Here is a 24103-nt window from a genome sequence, read left to right on the forward strand (position 1 = left end):
CACACAGATCAAGACAGAGAACATTTCTAGCACCCCAGGAAGTTCTCTGATGCCCTCCCCTGGTCATTATCCCACAGGAGAAGCATTTCTTTCTTTCTTTCTTTCTTTCTTTCTTTCTTTCTTTCTTTCTTTCTTTCTTTCTTTTTTTGACATAGAGGAAACTTTTTAAAAATATTTTATTTATTTGAAAGAGAGAGAGAGTAGGTGAACAGGAGTAGGGGCAGAGGGACAAAATCCCAAGCAGATTCTGCGCAGGGCTTAACACGAGGTTCCATCTCAGGACCCTGACTGAGATCATGACCTGAGCTGAAATCAAGAGTCGGACACCTAACCCACTGAGCCACCCCCACCCAGCGGCCCAAGGGGAGCGCTCCTGTCGCCGCATGTTCACTTCGCTGATTCTTACACGTCACCAGAGCAGGGTCCAAAGCTCCCACCCTCAGGTGTGGGGTTCTTTCACTCATCATGAAAGTCTCAGGAGATTTTGATTTTTCTTGTTGGTCCTTTTTCTTAGTGTTCTACAGTGAGCAAACTTGGCTGTTGTTTTTTATAGATACTAGTGTTTTTAAAAATAATGTAACAATACTTGTCAATTATGACATTTTTAGAAAATACAGGGTTTTTTATTCTGAGCAGAAAAAGTAGAACTTTAAAAATTAGAGAGCTATACAAAAGCAGGTTATGATCATCTCTGTCTCTATCTATGTATCTATGTATCTGGCTATGAATCTATGTATCAGTCTATCATCTGTCTATTTATCTATCATAAATAAGTGCTGCCCAAAAGCTGCAGGGTGGCTCTCACTTCCAACCTGGGCCCCAGGTTGTCCACACATCCTGAGAGACGTCTGCCAGGGCCTGGGTCCCACTGCAGGGAGGAGCAGGAGGCCCTAGCAGAGGAACGGCACAAAGCTGTGCCATTGCAGGGGCCTGCTGGGGCTGATAGTGAGGGCAGAGACGGGGAGCCTCCTTGTGCTTAGGGAAGCCTCTCTGTCTGCAGAAATCTCACACTGAGCCTCTGTACCCCAAGTCTGGGAAGGGCTCTGTGTGTGGGCTGGAGCCAATAGGAGAAGGAGGGAGGTTGTCTGCTTTGTCAGCTCACTTAGCCTTGAGCTGGTGCTTATAAGCTGGACTGCAGGGGCCCAGGGCCGGAGTCACCCTGGCAGGCCTGCTGCAGTGCGAGTAGGGACGGTAGCGATCGTGGGGACGGCATGCTGGCCAAGGGGCTTCCTCTTCGCTCAGTCCTGGTCAAAGGCTGCCAGCCCTTCTTGAGCACCGTGTGGGAGGGTCCGGGGCATCCCAGGGTGCCCACCGGGGATGGAGCCAGTATCTCCACTCAGATTCCTCGCCCCTTCAGTGAGATCCCCACCCCAGGAAACAATGGCTGGCTAAACCTGTACAATTTCTGGAGGGAAATGGGCTCACAGAAAATCCACTATCACCAAGTCCAGAATTTCCAGAAGTATGGCCCCATTTACAGGTAAGCCTGGCAGTGTGGGGCTGGTGGGATAGCGGGGTAGAGGGGCCTGAGAAGCCCTTCTGGACTCCCTTTCCCCAAAAGTTCTGTCCTCCATTCTAGGCTCTTGTCTATTTTTTAAATTATTTTTTAAACATGTATAATATTTAAATTATTTTTAAATCATATTTTCTTTTTTTAAAGATTTTATTTATTTATTCATGAGACACACACACACAACAGAGAGAGAGAGAGAGAGAGAGAGAGAGAGAGAGAGAGAGGCAGAAACACAGGCAGAGGGAGAAGCAGGATCCATGCAGGGAGCCTGATGTGGGACTCGATCCTGGGACTCCAGGATCACTCTTTGGGCCGAAGGCAGGCGCTAAACCTCTGAGCCACCCAGGGATCCCCCGCCCTTTTTTTTTAGAGGGGAGGAGGGGTAGAGGGAGAAGGAGAGAGAGAATCTTAAGCAGGCTCCACGCCCAGCTTAGAGCCCAATGCGGGGCTCGATCTTGCCACCCTGAGATCATGACCTGAGCTGAAATGAAGAGTGAGACACTTAACCGACTGAGCCCCCCAGCACACCTGCTCTTACCTTTTCTGACTTTATTTCTTCCATGCCTGAGGACAGTGGCAGAAGGGACAAGGCTTCCCAGACAGTGGGTTCAGTCCCCAGCCTGAGGCCTCTAGGCTGCTCAGGTCCTACACCCTTTGACACTTCACGGGGGTGATGGCGGTAAGAGGACAAGCCCTGTTAACTGCCTCCTCCATCCAGTATCCTCCAGATGCCTTGGCAGGTAAGGCTATCATCCCCCCTGTGGGAGGAACCCGAGGCTCTGAGGGATAAGCGTCCTTGCCTGGTCACCCAGCTATATCCCTGTCCTGCTGGGATGCTGGCCTCAGCCTTCAGCCCTGGGTAGCTCGGGAGCAGCCGACTTTGTGCCCTCCACTTGGCCTGGCTAGAGGCCCTCTCCAAGCCTCTGCCTTGGTTTCTGCCAGGAGGACAGGCCTTTGCTCTTTCAGCCTCTGAATGTGCTCCTCCTCCCCCCAGCCCTGGAGGTGGGTTTGAGGGCTGCCCTTGACGGGAGGCCTCGCTCGCTCTGGCTCAGCTGTTTCTCTGGTGCATAGCCTTCAAGCCACACCTGGGTTCTGTTCTGACGGGGTTCTGATACTCAAGGGAGATGGGAGGTGGTGGAGGTGCCAGTTGGGGGTGGGGAGGGGACCCCAGGGGCGACAGTGCTTTTTACTTTAAGTGAAAGGGTCAAGGTGGGGAAAGGGCATTGATAGGATATGTTGGCCGGCTCGCTGGTGGGGCTGGGGCGGGAGGGCAGGGGGTTTGTGTAGGGTCCAGCTGCTCATTCGTCAGAGCTCCTACCTCCGTCTCCCACGAGCCTTTCTGAAGTCCAAGAGGGGCCTTCTGCGCAGCTGCTTGGAGGCAGGGAGCCCCGCAGGCTGAGTGCCAGGTTTGGGAGAAGGTTACTCCTCTCTTCAGGGAGATCATTTGTTATTCCTGCTTCCTTCCTTCCTCCTCTTGCCCTGCTTCCTCTCCCTCGGGTAGGAACTCCTTTTATCAAGCCCCTTTCTGTTTTTTGAGCCTCTTGACGCATCCTTAAGTGCTATGTTACTACTCACATTTTACAGTTGGAGAAACTGAGGCTGGGGAGGTGAAGGGTCTTGCCTAGGTCTCACAGCTCATCAGGACAAAGCCAGGGAACCCCAATCGTCCGATTCCTAGTTTGGTGTCGTCGTTCCATTCTAACGTATGGCCCAGAAATGATAAACTTCTGAATACATGTGAATAAACAACTTAGAAAATACCGACAAGCACAAATGGAAATTGCAATCGGATACATCTCAGTGTTGATAATATTTATGTAGCATTATGAATGTTTGGTGGGGTCCCACAACACCTGGATGACTTCTCTTTTCTCTCTTTAATATGCCTGTTTTTTCTTATATATGATTTTAAAAGGCAGCATGTTAGCCTGTAGTGTGGATAAGCCATATAATTGAAGCCAGTTCTTTAGAGTGGCCATCCAGCTCTCTCTGGGATTTTTCACTATTAGATGCGATGCCTAGAGGCATCATTGTCCCGCATCAGATCACTGCCTTGGGCTAGATTCCCAGAGTTGGAATTGATAATAGTAATAGCAGTTCAAGGATTTTGCTGAGCTGGGGTGGGGGGATGGAGCTAGTGGTGTGAGGACACTTGGTAGCTGGAAAAACACTGAGGGGATTTTCTGGGAGGCCATGGACGAAGCCCAAGGAGACTTAGGAAGGTAGGCTGGGGCTTAATGGGTTCGTGGTTAAAGAGCACTCTCTCCCTCTCCCCTCATCCTCTCCCTTCCTCCCTCCTTCCTCACTTTGAGGAAGGGGAAAGAGAGATAACTTAGCTTATACCTATATATTTTTGTATTTTGCCCTATAGTGTGTCCTGAATTAACTTTCTTTTTTTTTTTAAGATTTTATTTATTTATGAGAGATGCAGAGGGGGAGAGAAAGAGCGAGGCAGAGACACAGGCAGAGGGAGAAGCAGGCTCCATACAGGGAGCCCGATGTGGGACTCGACCCCGGGTCTCCAGGATCAGGTCCTGGGCTGAAAGCAGCGCTAAACCGCTGAGCCACCCGGGCTGCCCTTGAATTAACTTTCTTATGCAAAAAGCAGATGTATAGGAGATTTGGACTTTTCTACTATTTCCTGACTGTCATGTTTTAATAGAGACCACCCACAAAGTGCTTTTTGACATATATCTATGCTTGAGGCCTGATGTTTAACCGTGGTTTTGTTTGAATAGAGACAAAGTGCTTTGTTGGCGTCCAAGGAGAGGCAGGGTGGTCACTCCCAGAGTTTCAATCCTAGAGTCTAGAAGAGACTGGCTGGCCAGGTGTATGGGCTGCCTACCTAGCAAGCCACGCCGAGTCACTCCAATGGTGACATGACCGTGCTGTTCCTGGGCTCTGCAGGGGGTGCGATGCACGGAGGGTGCTGAGGGTGTGTACACGCAGGAGGAAGAGCGTGGGAGCACGGATTTGATGGTCAAGGTAGACCCTGGGTAAGGTAGAGCTAGCCTGGGGGCATGCCATGGTACAGCAGCAGCTACTGTGACATGAGCATAAAGCTGTCACTGTAGAATGCCTTAGCAGGAGTCACATCCATAGGCGTTAGCATCTTGCCCTTCAGCAACCCTGTGAGACAGGGACTGTATTTCCATTTAGTAAAAAAAGGAAACTGGGACTCAGTGAGTGAATGCCTTTCCTCAGGCCACACAGCGAGGGGGTTGCGGAAGGGGGATCTGCTCCCAGGACTGTTTGATCTGTGCTCTAGGCTATGAGCCCCATCCTGATTGCCCAAGGTCACCTTGGCTTCCCTGGAATCCACCTTAGCTCCTCTCCTCTGTTCCTCCAGGGAGAAGCTGGGCAGCGTGGAGTCTGTTTATATCATCGACCCGGAAGATGTGGCCCTTCTGTTTAAGTTTGAGGGTCCCACTCCAGAACGATTTTGCATCCCACCCTGGGTGGCCTATCACCAGTATTACCAGAGACCGGTCGGCGTCCTGTTGAAGTGAGTCCTGGGCCACCTCCTGGGGGCTGGAGGGAGATGACGGGCCATGCCTGCCCTGCTCTTTCTGGCTGGGGCTGCTGGGCAAATCCCTGGGGTCTTCCTGTCTCCATAAAACAGCTGACGGTGAATTACTCTGTCAGCCTCAGGGAAGCGCTCAGGGCAAAGATCCTACTGAGTAAATAAAGACCTAGCAAAGTTCTCATTGATTGGTTCATGCATTAAGTCCCATCTTATTGAGGACCTACTATGTGCCAGGCTCTGGGATATAGTGACCAGTAGGGCAGGGCCCTGCCACCGTGCGTCTACAGGGACAGTGAGAAACAGACAAGTCCATGTATTTAAGTGTAACGGATACCATTTTCTACCAAATTGGTCATCAAAAGTTTAAAATGGGCAGGTCAAGTGTTGCTGAGGATACAGAGAGATGAGAGCTCTCGTAGTGAAAGCTGGTGCCACCACTTCAGAAAATGGATGGTCATTCCTTCCTGCAGTTGGACGTTCACATACGTACGAGACAGCAGTTCTGTGTCCCGGGATAGACTCCAAAGAATGGAGTCCCGGGGGGACACGAGCTAGAAGGATTGCAGCAGTGCTGCTCATGACGGCAAAGCCCGGGAAACCAGCTAAATGCCCGACAGGAGTGAGGCTGAGTGAGCGGTGGCACACACCAGTCACGGTGAACGGACTCAGCGAGCCACAACGATCCAGATGATACTTAGAAATATAAAATCGAGTGGAAAAAGCAAACCATGTCAGCCTTTTTAAGGAGTTGAAAACAAGAATACAGTTTTTAAAAGTATGTCTTGGAATAGATACAGATTGGATAAAACAAGATGTAAAAGCAAGCAAGGGAGTCCCCTTGGCCAGGGAGGCAGTGGTGGGAGGACTGGGTGGGCACATAGAAGTTACTGTCAAGTTCCCAGTTTCCATGCTGCCTGGTGAGTTTGTGATAACATCCTTATAAACAAGCAAACCCTGAAACCACAAAGAGAGCTTTGCATGGATCTACTTTCTTTCTTTCTTTCTTTTTTTTTTTTTTTTTAATTTTTTTTTCTACTTTCGAGTATGGGCCATAAGCTGAGACTTATCACTGACCCAGCTCAGGGCACCTGAGATCCCCCACCAACGTCAGTAGTGGGACATGTTGGGGGTGCGGAGGAGGGGAGACTGGGGGTGTGGAGGAGGGGTGGGGGTTTTGTTTCCTCTCTCACCTTCTTTCTTCCTGTCTCCTCCCCTGGGCCAGGCGGAGGCTGGGAGATGGGAGGCCCAGGATGCTGGGGGTGGGAGTGAGTACCTGGCTCTGAGCTGTGGCGCAGCCGAGTCAGCCCCTCTCTGTTTGCCAGGCGTGCAAGGCTTGTGACCATCAGGGCCTGAGGGCTTGTGTTTTCTCAGGAAGTCAGGAGCGTGGAAGAAAGACCGGCTGGCTTTGAACCAGGAGGTGATGGCTCCAGAGGCCATAAAGAACTTCATTCCCCTGCTGGACCCAGTGTCTCAGGACTTTGTCAAAGTCCTGCACAGGCGCATCAAGCAGCAGGGCTCTGGAAAGTTCTCAGGAGACATCAGTGATGATCTGTTTCGCTTCGCCTTTGAGTGTAAGGGGCTTTATCTACCTGGCAGTGGTCCTGTGGGGGGAGAACCAGCCTCCTGCCTGGAGACTCAACCCAGACCCTGAAGAAGCATCGGGATGAGCTGCTGGACACATCCTCTACCTCTTTCTGTCCCGGGACATTGACCTTTGAGGTCTGGGAGGGAAAAGGAGGGTTGGGTGGTTCATCTAAATGGGGTATTTGAGGATATGTAGGAGTTTTACAGATGGGGGAGGAGGCCAGGCAGCTTGGGCAGAGGGAAGAGTGCCTGCGAAGGCCTCGTGGGAAGATGGGGGTTTCCTGATCTCTGCTGGAGATCTGGGATGCAAATTCCTGACCTAGTGGGCAGGAAACACTTGGGGTGGTTGTAGTCACAACCACAGGTCCAGCCACAGTGGGTTTTAGATGGCCAGTTTCCGGGGATTTGTGTGCCTCAGTCTCCATCTGACCTGTTTCAGGAAATCGTTAGCCAATTCGGTCAATTATAGATGAGGAATCTACCTCTCTGCCCAAGATGAAAGCGCAGAGGCTGCTCCGGATGCTGAGAGAGCGGTGGGGGGGTGAAGCAATTTCACGCCTCCTGGTCTGGTTCCCAGCTTTGCCCGAGACTCTGCTTCTCACCACCCTCTGCAGGGTCTTCCGCTCTCCTGTCTGAAGGATCTGAGTGTTGCCAGGGGGCAGGTTGCTCAGCCCTGCAATCGCAGCCTTTGGGGACTCAGGCCTCAGTTTCTTTTCTGAAGGAGTCTGAGGTTGGGTGCAGGAGATCCTCTGTGTTAGCAGGGGTGGCGGTGAGGTTCCTGGGGGCTGAGGCCCTCCGACGGCCAGGTTGGAAGCGCCTCTTCTGCGTCCCTCTGCAGCCATCACCAATGTCATGTTCGGGGAGCGCCTGGGGATGCTGGAGGAGAGAGTGGACCCGGAGGCCCAGCGGTTCATCGATGCTGTCTACCAGATGTTTCACACCAGTGTCCCCATGCTCACCTTCCCCCCAGACCTGTTCCGTCTGTTCAAGACCAAGACCTGGAGGGACCATGTGGCTGCATGGGATGTGATTTTCAACAAAGGTGACGGCTGCATCCTAGGTAGCCAAGTCCGGGGGCCAGGAGAGCCCTGTCCACCTCAGAGGGTGGGAAACCCAGGCCTGGGGCTGGGGAGAGAGAGAGAAGAAGGCTCTGCGCTCTGGTGGGCAGGGAGGGGAGGCGGGGAGGCCCTGGAACCACTGGCTGCGGTGGGCTAGAGGCTGACTGTTGGAGGTGGTTAGATTTTTCCGGAGAAAGAGGATCAGAGGCATTCAGCCTATTCTTCCAAAGTAGAGCAGGATCCCCAGAGGGTCAAGGACCATGCATCAGACACGGCTGGGCGTGGTGACGGATTAGGACTTTGGTGGGAGAGATGGTAAGGCAGGGTGGAGAAAGAGGATTGGGGTGTGGTGCTGATGCCAGACCGGGAGTCAAGTCCACTCTGCCCCGGATGCCGCCATGACCTTGGGCAAGTCACTACCCTCTAGGACTTCTGGTTCCTTATCTGTGAAATGGGAATGACGTCACTTACCCCTTAGAGCTGGGGTCAGGAATTAGGTGGCTACAAAGGGCTTAGCAGAGGGTGTGTGCTCAGTAAAGCGGCCCAGCTTTCTAGGTGCCGCCTCGCACCTTCCCTCCCGCCTGCAGAGACCTCACTCCCTTCCCCCTTGCACAGCCGAGATCTACACCCAGAACTTCTACTGGGAACTGAGGCAGAAGCGAGACGTCGACAATTACCCGGGCATCCTGCACCGCCTCCTAAAAAGTAACAAGCTGCTTTTCGAGGATGTCAAGGCCAATATTACAGAGATGTTGGCGGGGGGCGTGGACACGGTAAGATGGCCCTCAGTGCGTCCTGTCGCCTCCTGCGCCCTGTGCCCCTTACTCTCCAGGCCACCTTGTAGCATGAAGCCCTATCTATGTGGGGGTGGGTCTCCCTTTCCTGGCTGCATTTCTTAAATACCGATCTTCTAGAAGGACAGATCACATTCGTCATCCATGGAGCTTGCCTTGAGGCTGACCCACACTTTCTTCTTTGCCGTTGAAAACGGAGTGACTAGGTGTGTAGATGGCCGGCTTGTGCCTGGTGTCTACAAGGGAGAAGGCCTCCAGTCACAGGTGGAGGACACAGCGCACTCATTCAGGAGGGCGGGCTGGCCCTCAGAAGAGCGAGGAGCCAGTGGAACTTGCCCTGGGGTCTTGTTGCTGCCTCCAGTGCTCCCCCTTCCAGACCTCAGTCCCCCTCGACACCCACCTCGACACCTGAAGACATGCTCTGTGATGTCTCCCTCAGGTCCTCTCCACAGGCAGTGCAGTACCCTAGCAACTTCTAGAATGTCAAAATGTTTTTGGCCTGTGCTCCTCCCTTTTGCCAATATCTTGAACTTTCTCATGCTGCTGTGATAGTGAGAGTTAATTATTTAGTGTTTATTATTAGTTGGAATTCAGACACTGAGACTATAAAGATGAGTATGATAGACCTCAAATGCCCCAGGTGGCATATTAGTGTGCTGGGTTGGTTGCGGCCTCTCCGTGGCTTGCGGATGGCTGTCTTTTCCCTGTGTCTTCGCCGCACGGTCTCTGGGGACGTCTGTGTCCTACTCTTGTCTTATAAGCATGCCAGTCCTATTAGATTAGGGCCTGCCCTAAACGTGAGGACCTCATTTTCCCTTTCTTGGCTTGGTAAGGGCCCTATCTCCCGATACAGTCGCTGTGTGAGCTACTAGGGGTTAGGACTGCAACTTGTGAGCTTTGTGGGGCTGTGATGAGGATGATGATGATGATCATCCCATGATGAGGAGGAGCACGTGCACAGAGGACCACCACACTGTGTTGTAGGGCGACGACCAGGCATGTGCTGGGGACTGGCGGCGCTGAGAAGCAGGGAGAGAAAACGTGGCCTAGGATAGGGAGAGTGCGCCATACGGGACCTATCGTTCAACCTGTGTCTTGAGGGCTGTTGCCAGGAGGAGGGAGGAGCAGGTGCCCAAGCTCCCATGTTAATGACTTTGTTTCCCAGGTACCGTCTTTCTATTGTGCTCTAACAGAGGGGTGTTGGTCTATGGGACAGGCTGCAGATGCGCCTCTGAGCATATTTTAAACATTGTCAGTTATGTAGAAGGCATCTCCAAAATCGCTTTCCTGCACCAAAGCAGCTGTCCTTATTATTAATGTATTAACCCTGTCCTATATGGCAGGCAGGGGCCTGAGCTTCTCATATGTATTAGCTCATTTAGTACCCACAAACGATGCTGGGAGGTATGTTACTATGATCCCTCATTTTTAGTTGAGGCACCTGGGGCACAGAGAGGGTAAGTAACTTAGTCGAGGTCACAGCGCAACTTATTTGACTTATTTGATAAAACAAATATCTCCTGACCCTCCCACTCTGTGTCGGGCCTTGGGGGTAATAAGACAAATACACATGTTTTCTCCGAGCCTTAAAGAAAGAGAACATCTTTGCTTCCTGGGTTCGGGGAGGGGAGTTCTAGAAAGAGGAAACGGCATGAGGAAGATCTCTGGGCTTCACAAGCTGCGTCTGGGGCCACATAAGGGTTTTAAGCAGAAAAGTGACCACATGACATTTTTTTCCTGAGTGCTCCTGCGGGGAGGTAGGAGAGTGTCCAAACCTCTTGGACAGAAATATAATCCTTGGTAAGATAACATGTCCCAGCCCTAGGAGGGAGGCTGGCTCCAGTTTGGGGTCCCACCACCAAAGAATCTGGGGCTATGGGATTTGATGAGGGTCACTCCTACCTCCATGTAGGGCTAATGGTCACCACCTCCGGCTAATACAGAGATGAGTTGGTTCATCTTAGGATCTACCACAGGCTAATTGCGACGCTGAGGGAAAACAGGTCTGGTTGTTCTGGTTTTAGGATCTTTGGGTCTCACTTTATTTTATGCTCCCCCAGGCAGATGCTGAGGTTGGGGGAAGGTCTATTATGCGAGGGGTAGAATGGCAGTCATTTGGGAGTACAATCGTCACAGTAGGATCTGGTCCCAAAGCTCTCCGGGAGTCCTCTGGAAGAAGGGTGACTGAGTGACTCTACTGGTTGAGGAAACAGGTGGGCTCTGGTGACATCAAGGACGAGGACCGGGACAAGTGCTGCCCTAGACTGTCCTGCGGTGGGTGGGGAAGGCTTCTGGGACCTTTGCCTTTAGAAGTGTATTTTGCTTTTGTGGATGGTGGTCTCTGGATACAGGGATGAAGATGGGCAGAGATTCTTGGAAATGAGAATTTAGGGTGGGTTTGGATGTCTCAGGAGTGACAGGTCCCCCTTGCCTTCTGCACCCCCACACTCCTGCCAGACATCCATGACACTGCAGTGGCACCTCTACGAGATGGCACGCAGCCTGGAGGTGCAGGAGGTGCTGCGGGAGGAGGTCCTGGCTGCGCGGCGCCAGGCCCAGGGAAACGTGAGCACGATGTTGCAGCTGGTCCCGCTCCTCAAAGCCAGCATCAAGGAGACACTGAGGCAAGCCCGCCGGCCACGCCTGCCCGCCTCACCCCCCAGGCCCCGGGCAGGGCAGAGGCAAGACGTCTGTGGAGACCGCTGGGCGCAGGGAGGGGGGAACTAAGGGGACAGTCCTGTCTCCAGGTTCTGGGGTGGGTGCAGTAGCTGGGACCCCGTGCCGGCCTCAGGCCATCAGCTCCCTAATGCCTTCCTTTGGCAGACTCCACCCCATCTCCGTGACCCTGCAGAGATACCTTGAAAATGACTTGGTTCTTCGAAATTACATGATTCCTGCCAAGGTAGGTGCAGCCGGGGCACTTCTGGCTCTGCCAGTCGGATGGGGGAGGTCAGGTGGGGGCAGATGGGCCGGTGGGGTTCCGTCCCCTCCTAGTCCCTGGTGGCAGCAGTGCACGTGTGGATGAAGGGCTGGGGACTGGGCATAAGGGGGGACGGTGTCTGCAGTGGTGCCGGAGCCCTGCGTTAGGAGGGCAGCCCTCTGGGACAGTCCCCAGGGGCATCCTGGCCTTGAGTCTTTGGTACTGCCCACTTGCTGGGCAAGGCTCAGGGACGCCTGGGGCCTTTGTCAAGGTCACACAGCAGGGGAGCAGGACAGCCTGGCTAGGGGTGGGAGTGGGGAGCCGGGGTATGTACGCCCCAGCTGCGAGAAGGTGACACCTGTACTCAGGCCTCCGCCACCCTGTGCTCAGACGTTGGTGCAGGTGTCCACCTATGCCATGGGCCAGGACCCCACCTTCTTCCTCAACCCGAGCAAGTTTGACCCAACCCGCTGGCTGGGGAAGGACAAGGAGCTCATTCACTTCCGGAACCTGGGCTTTGGCTGGGGTGTGCGGCAGTGCGTGGGCCGGCGCATCGCTGAGCTCGAGATGACCCTCTTCCTCATCCATGTGAGTCCTGCCCCAGACGTCGGGCACCCGGCCTGGCCGTGGCCCTCATGGAGGCCCTGAGCCTCCTGTTCCCGTTTCTGCCTGGAGCCCAGGGAGTGCAGGTTGGGGACACCTGCCTCCTGTGACCTGCCCTCCACCTCCCCCCACAATTTTGGGCTAATCTGCTTACTGCCCACGGGTGTTCTCTGGCCATCTGCCTCCTGGAAGTGGTGACAAGATGGGTGCGGGGTGGGCTAGGGTTTCATAGGAGCTAAGGTGGACCAAGGAAACAAAGCACTAGTGGTGTGTTTTCAGGCACTGCACCTGGTAAACAGGAGCAGGCAGATGACCCCTTAGAGCTCCCCGAGTCACCCCGCACGGGCGACACCCACAGTTGAATGGGCCTGGCCCTGGGGGGACAGCCCCTCCCCATCTCTCCCCTCTTTCTCAGATTCTGGAGAACTTCAGAGTTGAAATGCAGCATCTCAGGGATGTGGGCACCACGTTCAACCTCATCCTGATGCCCGACAAGCCCATCTTCCTCACCTTCAGGCCCTTTAACCAGGACCCACCCCAGGTGTGATGAGAGTGTGGATACTGTCTCTTCCCCCATCAGGCCAGCAGGGCTGCCGGAGGAAGTCCCGAGGGGGTGGAGCTGGGGGGTGTCTGCTCCCCAGTCCTCGGTCCCCCTCCCCTGCTCCCTTTGGACCAGCTCTCAGGAGACAGAGCTGGTGTTCAGGGGGCAGCGGCTGCGGCTCAGCGGGGACAGCCCCCTTTCGCGCCACCTTTTCCCTGCCCCCCCCAGGAAGGCAATAAATGGCTGAACTACGGGAAGTGTTTTCATTTCTATTGGACCTCAAGGTATCCGCCCTCCTGTGGAGATGCTCCCTGACAGGTCAACAGTGGGATCTGAGCAGGAACGGCGGAGCCTCAGGGCCCTTTCTGTTGGGACCCCCTCCCACCTACAGCAGCTGGGAGCCCGCAGGATCAACCTCCCTGCTGCCTGGGGTGGGGGCGAGGCGCGGCAGGTGGTGGGCTACTGCCACCGTGCCGGGAGCTACTAGAGCAGTAGGCAGAGGTACAAAGGATCTGGCTTCTGAGAAGGGAACAGGGTGGCCTGAGAGGGGTGGACTCATGCTGGCTTCGGGGCAGGGCCACCTAGCAGGACTGAGGCTCTTGCTGGGCTCTGATCGGCTGAACCTTGGGCAGGAGCTCCCCGCGGGCTCATGAGGACTTTCTGCCAAGGTCCAGCTAGAGTTTTGGGGTGTAGCCAGGGCCACAGCCTGTGAGTGAGGGGCTGGTGTGAGGTGGCTGACCTGGAGGAGAAGCATGCTTTCCTCACCCCACCTGACCTTTTCGGGGCTTCCCCAGGCCCCGGCTTCCTGTTCTAGGGAGATGTACCCACTTGTCCACACTGTGGGCAGTAGGCAAGAAGACTGTGGCTGAGTCTTCGGTGTATTTTTTGGACTGTCTGACACTGGCCCTAACATCAGTCCTCTTAACCCCTCCCGAGCCGCACCACTCCTGGCCTGATCAGGTGCTTGAACCCTCCTGGCCCTCTGTTAGCCACGTCTAAGTCCTGCAGGCAGGCAGGGGCGCTAATCCCACTCAGTAGAGCAGCCCTGCTGCCTGGGTCTCTTCTACCATCATCTGCGGTCTCGGAGTCCACTCTTGGAGCCTTTCTGTTTTCCCTGCCATGCGATCCTCTTTCTCATTGGCTTTCTCTCTCCTTCTTGCTTCCTCTCTCTTCTCTGGGCCCTAGTTGTCTATGATGCAGAAATGTTAGGGCTGAAAAGGCCCTTACCATCAAAGAAGGCAAGCTCTGCACGGGATAGATGGGGAAATGGAAGCCCAGAGAGGTTGCTTGAGTCACTCAAGGCCACACGGCATGCTTGTAGCTAGAATCCAGGGCTCCTGACTCTCAGGGGAGGGCTCCTTCCCCTGGCTCCATGTGCTTTCCTGCTCTGGCTGTATTTGGATTCAACATTGCCAGCTCAGCCTAGCCCAGGTTAATGAGGGTATTTCACACTAACCTGTAATTGATTGCCACAGGCAGGCTTTAAGTCTTCCCCTTCCCAGGAAACAGATAAATGAAACTTGAAAGAAGGGATTTCAGCTATGAGATGTTTGGGGGCAAGTGGAAAGTTGCAGCCTCCCTCACATTTCCCAGTGGAGCTGGCCTCTGGTGGTCTCATTTCCTCTGGAGGTCTAGAAGAGCTCCTACTTTGGGAGGCCTCTTCTCTTCTCACCCTCCTCAGTCCTCTATGGCCTTTGGCTCTCCCAAGATAGTAGCTTCTGGGATAGGCAGGCGGCTATAGGGCCGTAGCAGAGGGTCCGGGCTCAGAGTGGGACCTGGACGGAGGAAACCGGGCCCCCTAGGCTGCCCTACTCCAGGAAAGAGGCGAAGGCTCACTGACCTACACCATTTAATACAGTCATTTGGGGGGTGGAACCAGACTCTCCAGCGCACAGGGAGGGAGGCCTGCTCCAGCTACTCAGATCAGCCAAGACTCAGGTGTTCTGGGAATTTGAAGGCTTGTTGAGCTTAGTGTCTGAGCTGGGCATCAAGGGGTCCAGCTTCAAGGGTCGTCTGTGGTCCTTGGTGTGGGCCAGGGAGTTCTGTGGTATGTAAAGCAAAGCAAAGTGAGTGCACTTCTGCCCCTCTCCCCCGGGGGAGAGGTACCCATCAGAGAGCATCTTGCCTGGCAGGCCAGGCCTCAGAGGATCCAAACCAGTGGGCCATGCCTTCACAAAGGGTTCCAAACCTGTCTAACCATGGCAGGCCCACCCAATTCTCTATGAGCCCCTAGGTCTTAGCAAGCGAGTTTGCAAAGGTAGCTAGCCCTGCTTTCCCTGTTGGTCCCCACCCTCATCCCCCATCCTCTTCAGCCCTTCCTGGAAGTCTGGGAATGAGCAGAACCCTGATGATCAGGAGCAGGAGCTAGCAGGGGTGTTGCTCTGGGAGGCTTGGGGATTTGGGGCTGAGCTTGAGGGGGTCGTGAAGAGGTCTATTTGTGTGTAGGGGGCCAGCAGCATTCCTCTCTGGCAATGTGTTCCCATCCCCGGCAGGTGTGCAGCATTGCAGGTGCCAAGTCGCTGTGCTCACGGGAGAGCACTCGGGCTCTGGGGTTGGGTGGGGGCTACAGCTACTCTGCTCATGAGCAAATCCAGTGCTAAAGTACAGCCAGGGCCAGAGCATTCCAGAAATGCCTGTGTGGACAAACCCTTCATCCATGGCCATGTCCCCTTGATTCTCACCACCACCCGTGGGAAGGGGGTAGGGTCAGGGGGGCTTTCTCTTCCCCTCAGGCAAGTGGGGCGTGCAGACCAGGCCAGGGCTTCTGACGGTAACAGGGCAGAAACTGGGTGCAGGTGTTCTGACTGCAGGTTCCCCTGACAGTGCTTCTTGAGGCCTAGTAGTGACTCAAGGTCAGGGGTGGCAGCTGCCAGCCCCACTGCATGCACCCCACGGAGCTTGTCCAGAGGGATCACTCACGGGCAGGTCAGTGATGATGGAGTTTGAGGGGTGCCCCAAGCCGTACTCCTGCTCCTGCAGCCGTGTGGCCAAGTCCTGCTTCTCTCGTCCCCAGCGTCGAGCCGAGTCCTCTAACTGCAAACACGGAGAGGGACAAATGGGGAACCGCTGGGCAGCAAGGCCCATCCCTCGAGCCAGGACAACCAGAGCCTGAGCCTCCTCTCCAGGTAGAAAGCAAAGCCCTGGCCACCGGGGGCCTGCTGCCTTACAGAGACATCAGGTGTGGCAGGGGTGGGTGGGGAGGGGCAGCCTGATCCAGACACGGACTGACCTCTGAGTTCCAACAATACGCTGAGCCCTGACCCTGGTCACACATGGAGTCACAACCCTGGCCGTACTTGGAAGCCTAAAGGTCAAGGGCTGAGTGGCAAGTGTGCCCAGCCTGACTGGCCCCTGCCGGGCTCACCTACCTGGCTCTCCAGGGACAGGATCCGGCTCTGAGCTCGTTCTAGCTTGGCCAGAAGGCTGAACTTGTCCGAAGTGCTGGCAAGGAGATCCTGTGGGCGAAACGGAGACTCACCCACTCGGCTCCCACGGGGACCACAGCCGTGGGAGCTCGGGGGGCTGTGAGCCACTGAGGGAGACGCCAGCCAGGTCTGAGTTCCCAGCTCCCCAGCGCAGAGCTTCAGGCCCAGCGCCGAACCCTCCTCCCGAAGCTGACTTGAGATGGCAGGTACTTTTGTCACCCCTGTCCTCCCCCAGGGACTTTGCTTATGCGGAGTTTCTGCAAGTCACTTTCTAAACGTAAACCGCACTAAGCAGCCCCCGAGTGCGCCCAGCTAGGAATCTTGGAGGAGAGTGTCTTTTTTGTAAAGTGAAGACTATGGAAGCAAGGGCTCCCCTGTCCCCACACTTTACCTGGATGTCCATGCATCAAGTGTGCTTTCAAACAGAACTCACCTCCTGCAAGTCCCGGGATGAAGAGAAGAGCTCTCCTGGGCTCCCTGCCCACCCCTCTTCTGTAATTCCAATGTCTTGTCTTTGGGTTTGCATAAAGCAGGGGCACCGGCAGCAGCCTTGGAGATGGAGCGGGGCTCGGGCACTTCTGGGGCCAGGACACCCACCTGTGCGGGCAAGGTCTCTGTGCCCTTGGAGTGGCCTGGGCCATCTGTCTCTTGCAGTCTCTCTGCCAGGTCTCCTCCTGTTCCCAACTCCCCGGGGTCCTCCTGGGATGGGGAAAAGGCTCTCCAAGGCTGTACCATCTCAGGAAATGCTCCAGGACAGAGCTCAGAGAGGCTGGCGCCAAGTTCAAGTGCAGGCCAGCCAGATGGCAATAGGGATCAAAGGTCAGGGGCCACGAGGGACCTGCTTTCTCCCAGGCTGCTAGCCAAGGGCGAATGTGGAGGCTGCAGGCCCACGTGTGCTCCCCCCGGGAGAAAAGAGCAGGACTGAGCGCTGGGGGCACGCTGGAGACCCCGGAAGCCCAGCGCCTGGTCATGGTCTTCTACTCGGATTGTGCTGGGTACGACCGCTAAGCACCCACCACCTGTTGGGCCGGCCCGGGCCGAGTGGGTGCTGGTGGCTCTTACCGGCAGGGCCTGCTGCTGCAGGATGATGGGGGCCGGCTGGTGGCGGTTCTTCTCCAGCTCTGCCCGCAGCCGGGAGTTCTCTGCCAGCAAGGCTGAGTACAGGTCAGCAGGCAGGGGCTCTCCTGCGGTCCCCAGCAGAAGGCCGGAGGCTGGGAGCACGGGGAAGGCTGCGGACGGGGCCACAGGCTCTGAGATGGGCTTTCCGTCCGCATGCCCCCGGCCTGCTCCGCCCCGGTTGTGCTCCATTCTGCTCCTCCTCTGCTCCCAAGTCTTCCGTGGCTCCCTGACGCCAACGGAACCGGGGCCACAGGCCTTAGGCATCATTCTAGGCTCCTTAGAACCCGCCCCCAGTGCTCCCCGTTGGCCCTGGGTCTATTGTAGCTCTTCGCTGCTCTCTTTCCTTCCTTCCCGCCCCTGGCCTGCCCATGCTCTGAGCCCTCGGCCCCCCTCGGCCTCCCTAGGCCCCACTCTGGGATGACTCTGGGGTTCCTGGAAGGCAGCCCCGGCTTGCGCTGATTCCCGAAGGCCTCCCGAAGCGGCCCCCGCCAACACCCATGCAGTGAAGGCTGACGCAGGGCTGGGCACTCAGGGCTTCCCGGTGAGGCTGCACGGGAGGCTCGGGGGCTCCCTGCCTGGGCCCCCCCGCTTCTCCCCAGCTCGTCTGAGCCACCCAGTTGGCCAGTTCTAGGTGGCTTTGCTTAACATCAAGGCCAGTACTGTTTGTTCTGTAGAAGCAGACTCCCTGAAGAACTTGGGGAGACGAGGAGGTACCGGGAAGGGTTAGGTCGCCCCTCCTCTCGGGCAGCCCCTGACTGCTTGCTCCAGATGTTCTGAGGAGGGGGCATCTCCTCTGGGGTCTGAGCAGGACCCGCTCTCTTTCCAGCCTGGCTCACACATGGTCCCAACGCATCCTGAGGGGCTCCTTGGCAGAAGGGAGCCCAGGGGACCCTTGAGAGCCCCTCCCTGCCTGCATCCGTAGGGAGGTCGCATCCTTTGCCCCAGTTCTGCCCTTGGAGCCACTGCTGTGGGTAGCCGGGGCCCCCAGGGGTGGGACAAAGGCCGGGGAGCAGACGCACCCATGGGAGGCTTTCCCTGAGGCCTGTTTAGCAGGGGCTCCCTCCAATCCCGCAGCTTGTCCTCCAGCACCCGCTCCATCCTCTCGATCACCTGGAGGGCAGAGCACAGAGGCTGGGCTGGCCGGGGGTCTCCCCACCTTGCACTCCGAGGCTGGCGCCCGGCGGGCTGGCCCCTGTGACTCCTGCCTTCTCCTGGTGCCGCACAGTCTCCTCCAGCACCTTCATCTTCTGCAGCTTGTCCTGGTACCGTTTCAGCAGCGTGGCCTGTGGCTGCTGAGCCTGGTGCAGGAGGAGCAGCTCCTTCTCTCGATCATTCTTCTGATGGTGGGGGAAGGGGGTGGGGTGGGGAAAGAAGGGGTGCCTCGGGTCACCCTGGGCCCCTCCACTGAGCCTTCCACTGCAGTGAGCCCATCCCTCCATGCCTCTCTCCCATCTGCTACCAGACACTTGGCTGAATACCCCCCAGCTCCCCTCCCCTCAGCCCCCCAGCCCCGGCTCACTCGAATCAGCTCATTCTGCAAATATTGCACTTTGTCCCTCAATTTCTTCATGTCCAGCTCACTCAGCACCAGTTTCTGCTTCATGGACACTGGTGGGGGAGGGAGCTGGCTCAGGGAAGAGGCATCTCCAACTCAGCACAGCTGGGTGGGGGCAGGGGTCTCTCAGTCCCGGGGCTTGAGACAGAGGACTGGAGTCTCCACTCCCCGTTCCTGAGAGGGTGTGGGCCCCTGCTGGTGTCCAGGGGCAGGCGCGGCTGGGAAAGGCTCCCCCAACCCTGGCCCGCCATCCAGAGCCTGGGCTCAGCCCGGCCCCCGGATGCCTTCCGTGGCCCGTGTACCCTCATCCAGCTTCTGGGCGTTGCTGTTGTCCTGCTCCTCTTCCCCCTCCTCTTGGGTCAGCTGGCTCCTCAGCATGCGGTTCTCGGCCTCCAGCATGCTGGTCTGTTTCCGCAGGGACAGGATGTCCTCTGCCATCTTCTGCATGGCCCGCCGGTAGTTGTTTAACTCCTGTGGGTCCCAGAGCTCAGAAGCGAGTCCCCAGCCCCCCCGGGGTCCCCACCCCACATCCACACTTGCAAGTCAGCGGGCCAACGAGCAGACTGAACTCCAAGCTGTGCCCTTGAGTCTTAGCAACTCCTTAGGTGGGTGGTTATGACATGGTCTCCCCCCTCCTGGCCACGGGAGAGGAATCACCCTGGTGGTCTCTCCCAGGGGCTGTGGCTCTTCCCGTGATGCCAACAAGGAGGGGACCTGGGGCTCACACACCTGGTGAAGGAGCCCACAAGTGACAGTCTCGAAAGGCTGGGTTCCAGAGTCTGGCTAACTCCAAACCATTTCTCTGCCTTCTCCTTCTCCCCTTTTCTAATCCCTGTCCTCCTTACTCATGTCACTGAGAACCCACTGAGTGCTACTTGTGGCTGAGCCCCGGCCCCAGCCCCCGACCATCCCAGGGGGCAGGAAGAGACATTGGGTAGGCCCAGGAGACTCAGATAAAGACTTGAGGTCAAGGCTGGGATCCAGCTATGAGATCTTGTGTATAAAGTCAGGCCAGGCTGACGGGCTCTGTCTTTGGTTAGGAATAACAATAGTCCTAGTATCTGGTGCTCACCAGACACCCAGTGTATTCTGGGCGAGGCCCTCCCTCACTTAGTTCCCCACACTGAGCCTCAAATCTAGCCTGTCATCATCCTCATTGTACTGACGGGGAAACCAAGGCCTGGAGAGGTGTGTAACTCGCTCAGTCATGAAACTAATGAGTGGCAGAGAGAGGGTCTGAAACCCAGGCCTGCTGGCCCTTGAGTCTGCTCTTAAGCACTGTGCCATCCTGCCACATGCCCCCATCCAGGGAAACTGCACAGTATGTTGAGAAGTGGTAGAAGCAGGGGCACCCGGGTGGCTCAGTGATTGAGCATCTGCCTTCGGCTCAGGATGTGATCCCAGGGTCCTGGAATCGAGTCCCACGTTGGGCTCCCTGCATCGAGCCTGCTTCCCCCTCTGCCTGTGTCTCTGCCTCTCTCTGTGTTTCTCTCATGAAGAAATAACAATCTTTAAAAAAAAAAATTAAGTGGTAGAAGCAGCTCCCTAAAAAGGATGATCAGGATAATCTTGGCGTGGGGAAAAAATTAACGTCTACCTTCATGTATGTGTAGGAGATGAATGGACTACATTAATGACATTTGTTTTGTAATACAAAAATTCCCTACTGTTATTTAGAAAAAATTTTTAAAAGGGAGTTTCTTAAATATAAATATGAAAGAGGGACTCAAAATATGAGACCAGGAAGGTTGATAGAGGGAGAGGAGGTGGGAGGAGGGAAGTGAGGCTGGCAGTTTGCTAAGCCCTCGTGGCCTGTGGCTTTCCTGAGGCTAGGGAGGCCTGGCATGTGGGAGTGAGGGCTCCTAGGTCCCGCCAGGTGCACAAGTTCCCAGGAAGCGGAGCTCTGCTCCCAACTCCTACCTGGGCCCCCTGCTGACCGGGGATGTAGACAGGCTCCCAGCTACTGCCTCCAACCTGCTGCCCGTGGGCCACTGGCTCCTTAGAGAAGGGTTCCCAGACAGCAGGGACTCATCAGACACCACTTGTCACCTGCCACTGTCTAGCCTTCTGGCCAGACTCCCTCTAACTGGTGCCAGTGTGGGGCCCATCTCCCCAGCACCTGCCCCACTTGAGTTCCAGGCCTTGGCACTTCTAGATCGGCCCATCTGGGCCCAGCGTTGTTCACTAAGAGGCTCAGCTTAGAGACACAGGGGCTTTGTGGTCAGGCTTTGGTCAGAAGCCCAGTGTGGACACTGACTCACTGAGCCCAGACAGGTCCCTTCATCTTCTTGAACTTTAGATTTCTCTTACAGACTAATCACAGGGTTATCTCAAAGCTCAGAGTCAGTCTGTGTGGCAACCAGCATAGGACCCTGTCCAGGACAAGTATGGCTTGGCTTCTCATCCTATTCTCTTCTCGCCCCACTTCTGCTCAGTGCTTTAATCACTGCTTTAAGGGGCTGCTTTAATCACCAGGTCAGGCCCCTTCCTCCTCATCCCTGCTGCCCTCACGCTGGGCTACCTCGCCCACTCCTCTGCTGTGCTCTACATCTTCCATTTCTGGCAGTTCCGTGACTGACAGCCCAGGACTGTCAAGAAGAAGCAATGTTATTTTGGAAAGGGAAATTCATCCCTCTTCTCATTCCCCAGCCTACCTCAGACTTTTATTATGTATGCTCCGAATAATTACAGCAGTATCCAAATGGGTTTCTTTGCTTATAGGATTAAATCTCCTAAAGGAACACACAGACATGCAAGAAAACATGTTCCAAGATGCTCAGTGAGTTCAGTCTGTAGATTTCTACTCAGGCACACTCCATCTCTAGCTACAGGCAGTACTTACAAAGAGTGACCTAGATAAATTGTTCTGACACAGAGAGATGTCTACACAATATTGTTAAATAAAAAAGCAAAAAAGCACGTGGCAAATTACTATGATCCCATCCAAAACTGGTGTATGTGTGTGTGCACATAGATATATAAGAACAGTGGCTACTGTTGTGTTTAGGAAGGGAAAGGAATACTTGTTTCAAAAAAAAAAAAGGAATACTTGTTTCATTTCTAGTTGTATATTATATATATATATTTTTTTTGAGAGAGAGAGAGAGAGAGAGAGAGAGAGAAAGCATGTGAGTCATAGGGGAGTGGGATGGAGGGACAGAGAAAGAGGGAGAGAGAGAGAATCTTAAGCAGGCTCTATGCCCCCAGCACAGAGCACGATGCAGTGTTTGATCTCATGACCCTGAGATCATGACCTGAGCTGAAATCAAGAGTCTGGCACTTAGCTGACTGAGCAACCCAGGCACTCCACTCTAATTTTATATTTTTTAAAAAAATATATTTTATTTATTTATTCATGAGAGACACAGAGAGAGGGAGAGAGGCAGAGACACAGGCAGAGGGGGAAGCAGGCTCCATGCAGGGAGCCTGATGTGGGACTCCATCCCGGGTCTCCAGGATCAGGCCCTGGGCTGAAGGCAGCGCTAAACCGCTGAGCTACCTGGGCTGCCCTCTAATCTTATATTTCTAATAAGAACATATCCATTCTTTTTAAATTAAAAAGAATTTAAATCTAAATATATTGAGGGTCATACCATGTTCATGGATTAAAACATGGAGTATTTAAAGAATTAGTTCTTCCCAAAATTGATTTATGGATTCAATGCACTCCCAATAAAAATAATAACTGTGTGTGTGTGTGTGTGTGTGTGTGTAGGAATAGACAAGCTGATTCTATAATGTGTGAGAAATAAAAGGGAAAGTATAGCTAAAATATTGTTGAAAAGGAACAGTTGGGAAGACTTGCTTTATTGGCTATCAAGACTTATGATAAAGCTAGAGCAATTCAGATAGAGTTATATCAGTGCAAAGATTGATAAGTAGGCCAAAGAGGCAGGATAGAGAGACTTGAAACAGACCCACATGTATATGGACCCTTAATTCATGACAAGGGTGGCATTTGAGGGCTGCAGGGAAAGGACTGCGATGGTAGTAAATGGTGCTGCATCCATCTGATATCTATAAGGGAAAGGGAAACTTGGCTGCTCTCACATATCATAAACAACATTAAGTTCCAGATAGGTGGAGATCGAAGGGTAAGAGGTAAAACAGTAAGGCCTCTAAAAGACAAGGCCAAGAATATCATTAAGACCTAATGGGAGGGAAAGGTATTGAGTAACAGGACACAAAAAAAGCACAAACCAGAGTGGAAAGGATTAATAAGTTTAGGCTATTTAAGTTAAGAGCCTCTACTCATGAAAAGATATTATTTTCTTTTAATATCTTTAACATATTAAAATATTTAATGGGAGCAGCCCGGAGGGCTCACTGGTTTAGTGCCACCTTCAGCCCAGGGCCTGATCCTGGAGACCCGGGATCGAGTCCCACATCAGGTTCCCTGCAGGGAGCCTGCTTCTCCCTCTGCCTGTGTCTCTGCCTCTGTCTCTGTGTCTATCATGAATAAATAAATAAAATCTTTTAAAAATATATTTAATGGTGAATGGGCAAGACCAGTAAGAGATATTTGCAATACGCACGACGATGATAAGCTCATATTCAGATGGAAAAATAACTTTTGCAAATTAATAAGAAAAAATAGACCACCCAAGAGAATAATGGACAAGGGATTTGACTGGCACTTGATAGAATAAGTCAATAAACATGTGAATTGGTGCCCACCCTCAGTAGTCTTTTAAAACCACAAGAAGATACTATGATACACCAATTAGAATGACAAGAACGGAACAAAATGATCCCAATGGTGTCAAATGTGGGTGAGGGTGTGAATACTTATTCACTGCTGGGGGGACCTGAAGGGCCACCTTTGCTTTGGGGAAACACCTGCCTACTGGATACTATTCGGGTTGAATGTAGGCGATCCTCACCTACTTCTGTGTGTGTACCCAACACAAACGAGTGCATCCATGCATCAAGAAGCAGATGTGAGAACATTCCTTGAACCATCACTTGTATGAATCCCAAATGGAAATCACACAAATGCCCATCACACTAGAACAGAGACACACTCTACTCATACAATGGAATATAGACAGCAGTAAAAATAAATGAGCGTCAACTACACGAAACCACAGAGGGGAATCTCTCACACATAATCTCGAACCAAAGGGGCAGCCGGGGTGGCTCAGTGGTTTAGCGCTGCCTTCAGTCCAGGGCCTGGTCCTGGAGACCCGGGATTGAGTACCACGTCAGGTCCATGAGTGGAGCCTGCTTCTCCCTCTGCCTGTGTCTCTGCCTCTCTCTCTCTCTGTGTGTCTCTCATGAATAAATAAATAAAATCTGAAAAAAAAATCTCAGGCAAAAGCAGCTGGGCATGAAGTACCTACCCTATGATTCCATATAGATTTGGCTCAAAACCAGGCAAACTTGGGGCATCTGAGTGGCTCAGTTGGTTAAGTGTCTGCCTTCAGCTCAAGTCATGATCCCAGGGGCCTGGGATGGAGCAGCAC

General features: G+C 54.1%; 2 protein-coding genes across 2 annotated transcripts in view; one reads left to right on the forward strand and one right to left on the reverse strand.

The window, feature by feature from the left end:
- The first annotated feature begins 1211 nt into the window (after window positions 1-1211).
- On the forward strand, window positions 1212-12601 carry LOC129506407 (cholesterol side-chain cleavage enzyme, mitochondrial). The gene is made up of 9 exons (XM_055320097.1): window positions 1212-1480; window positions 4863-5018; window positions 6411-6610; window positions 7462-7665; window positions 8297-8454; window positions 10933-11099; window positions 11299-11377; window positions 11786-11983; window positions 12414-12601. The coding sequence occupies exons 1-9, from the start codon at window positions 1212-1214 to the stop codon at window positions 12543-12545; spliced, it is 1563 nt and encodes a 520-aa protein (XP_055176072.1). The 3' UTR covers window positions 12546-12601.
- Window positions 12602-14415: 1814 nt separating this feature from the next.
- Window positions 14416-24103, reverse strand: part of CCDC33 (coiled-coil domain containing 33) — a 107726-nt gene continuing 98038 nt past the window's right edge. Inside the window, exons 14-21 of the mRNA XM_055320094.1 lie at window positions 18941-19109; window positions 18603-18691; window positions 18289-18420; window positions 18103-18193; window positions 17027-17193; window positions 15908-15994; window positions 15459-15572; window positions 14416-14581 (exon numbers count right to left, since the gene is read on the reverse strand). Coding sequence (XP_055176069.1) covers window positions 14474-14581; window positions 15459-15572; window positions 15908-15994; window positions 17027-17193; window positions 18103-18193; window positions 18289-18420; window positions 18603-18691; window positions 18941-19109 — 957 coding nt within the window. The 3' untranslated portion in view covers window positions 14416-14473. The remainder of the gene's footprint in view (window positions 14582-15458; window positions 15573-15907; window positions 15995-17026; window positions 17194-18102; window positions 18194-18288; window positions 18421-18602; window positions 18692-18940; window positions 19110-24103) is intronic.

This window comes from Nyctereutes procyonoides, unplaced genomic scaffold (assembly GCF_905146905.1).
Source record: "Nyctereutes procyonoides isolate TBG_1078 unplaced genomic scaffold, NYPRO_anot_genome, whole genome shotgun sequence".
NCBI lineage: Eukaryota > Metazoa > Chordata > Mammalia > Carnivora > Canidae > Nyctereutes > Nyctereutes procyonoides.

Coding starts and splice junctions, on each gene's coding strand:
- LOC129506407 (XM_055320097.1), top strand. CDS start 1,212: ATGCTGGCCAAGGGGCTTCCTCTTCGCTCAGTCCTGGTCAAAGGCTGC. Junction 5,019..6,410: donor CCGGTCGGCGTCCTGTTGAA/GTGAGTCCTGGG, acceptor GTGTTTTCTCAG/GAAGTCAGGAGCGTGGAAGA. Junction 8,455..10,932: donor TGGCGGGGGGCGTGGACACG/GTAAGATGGCCC, acceptor CACTCCTGCCAG/ACATCCATGACACTGCAGTG.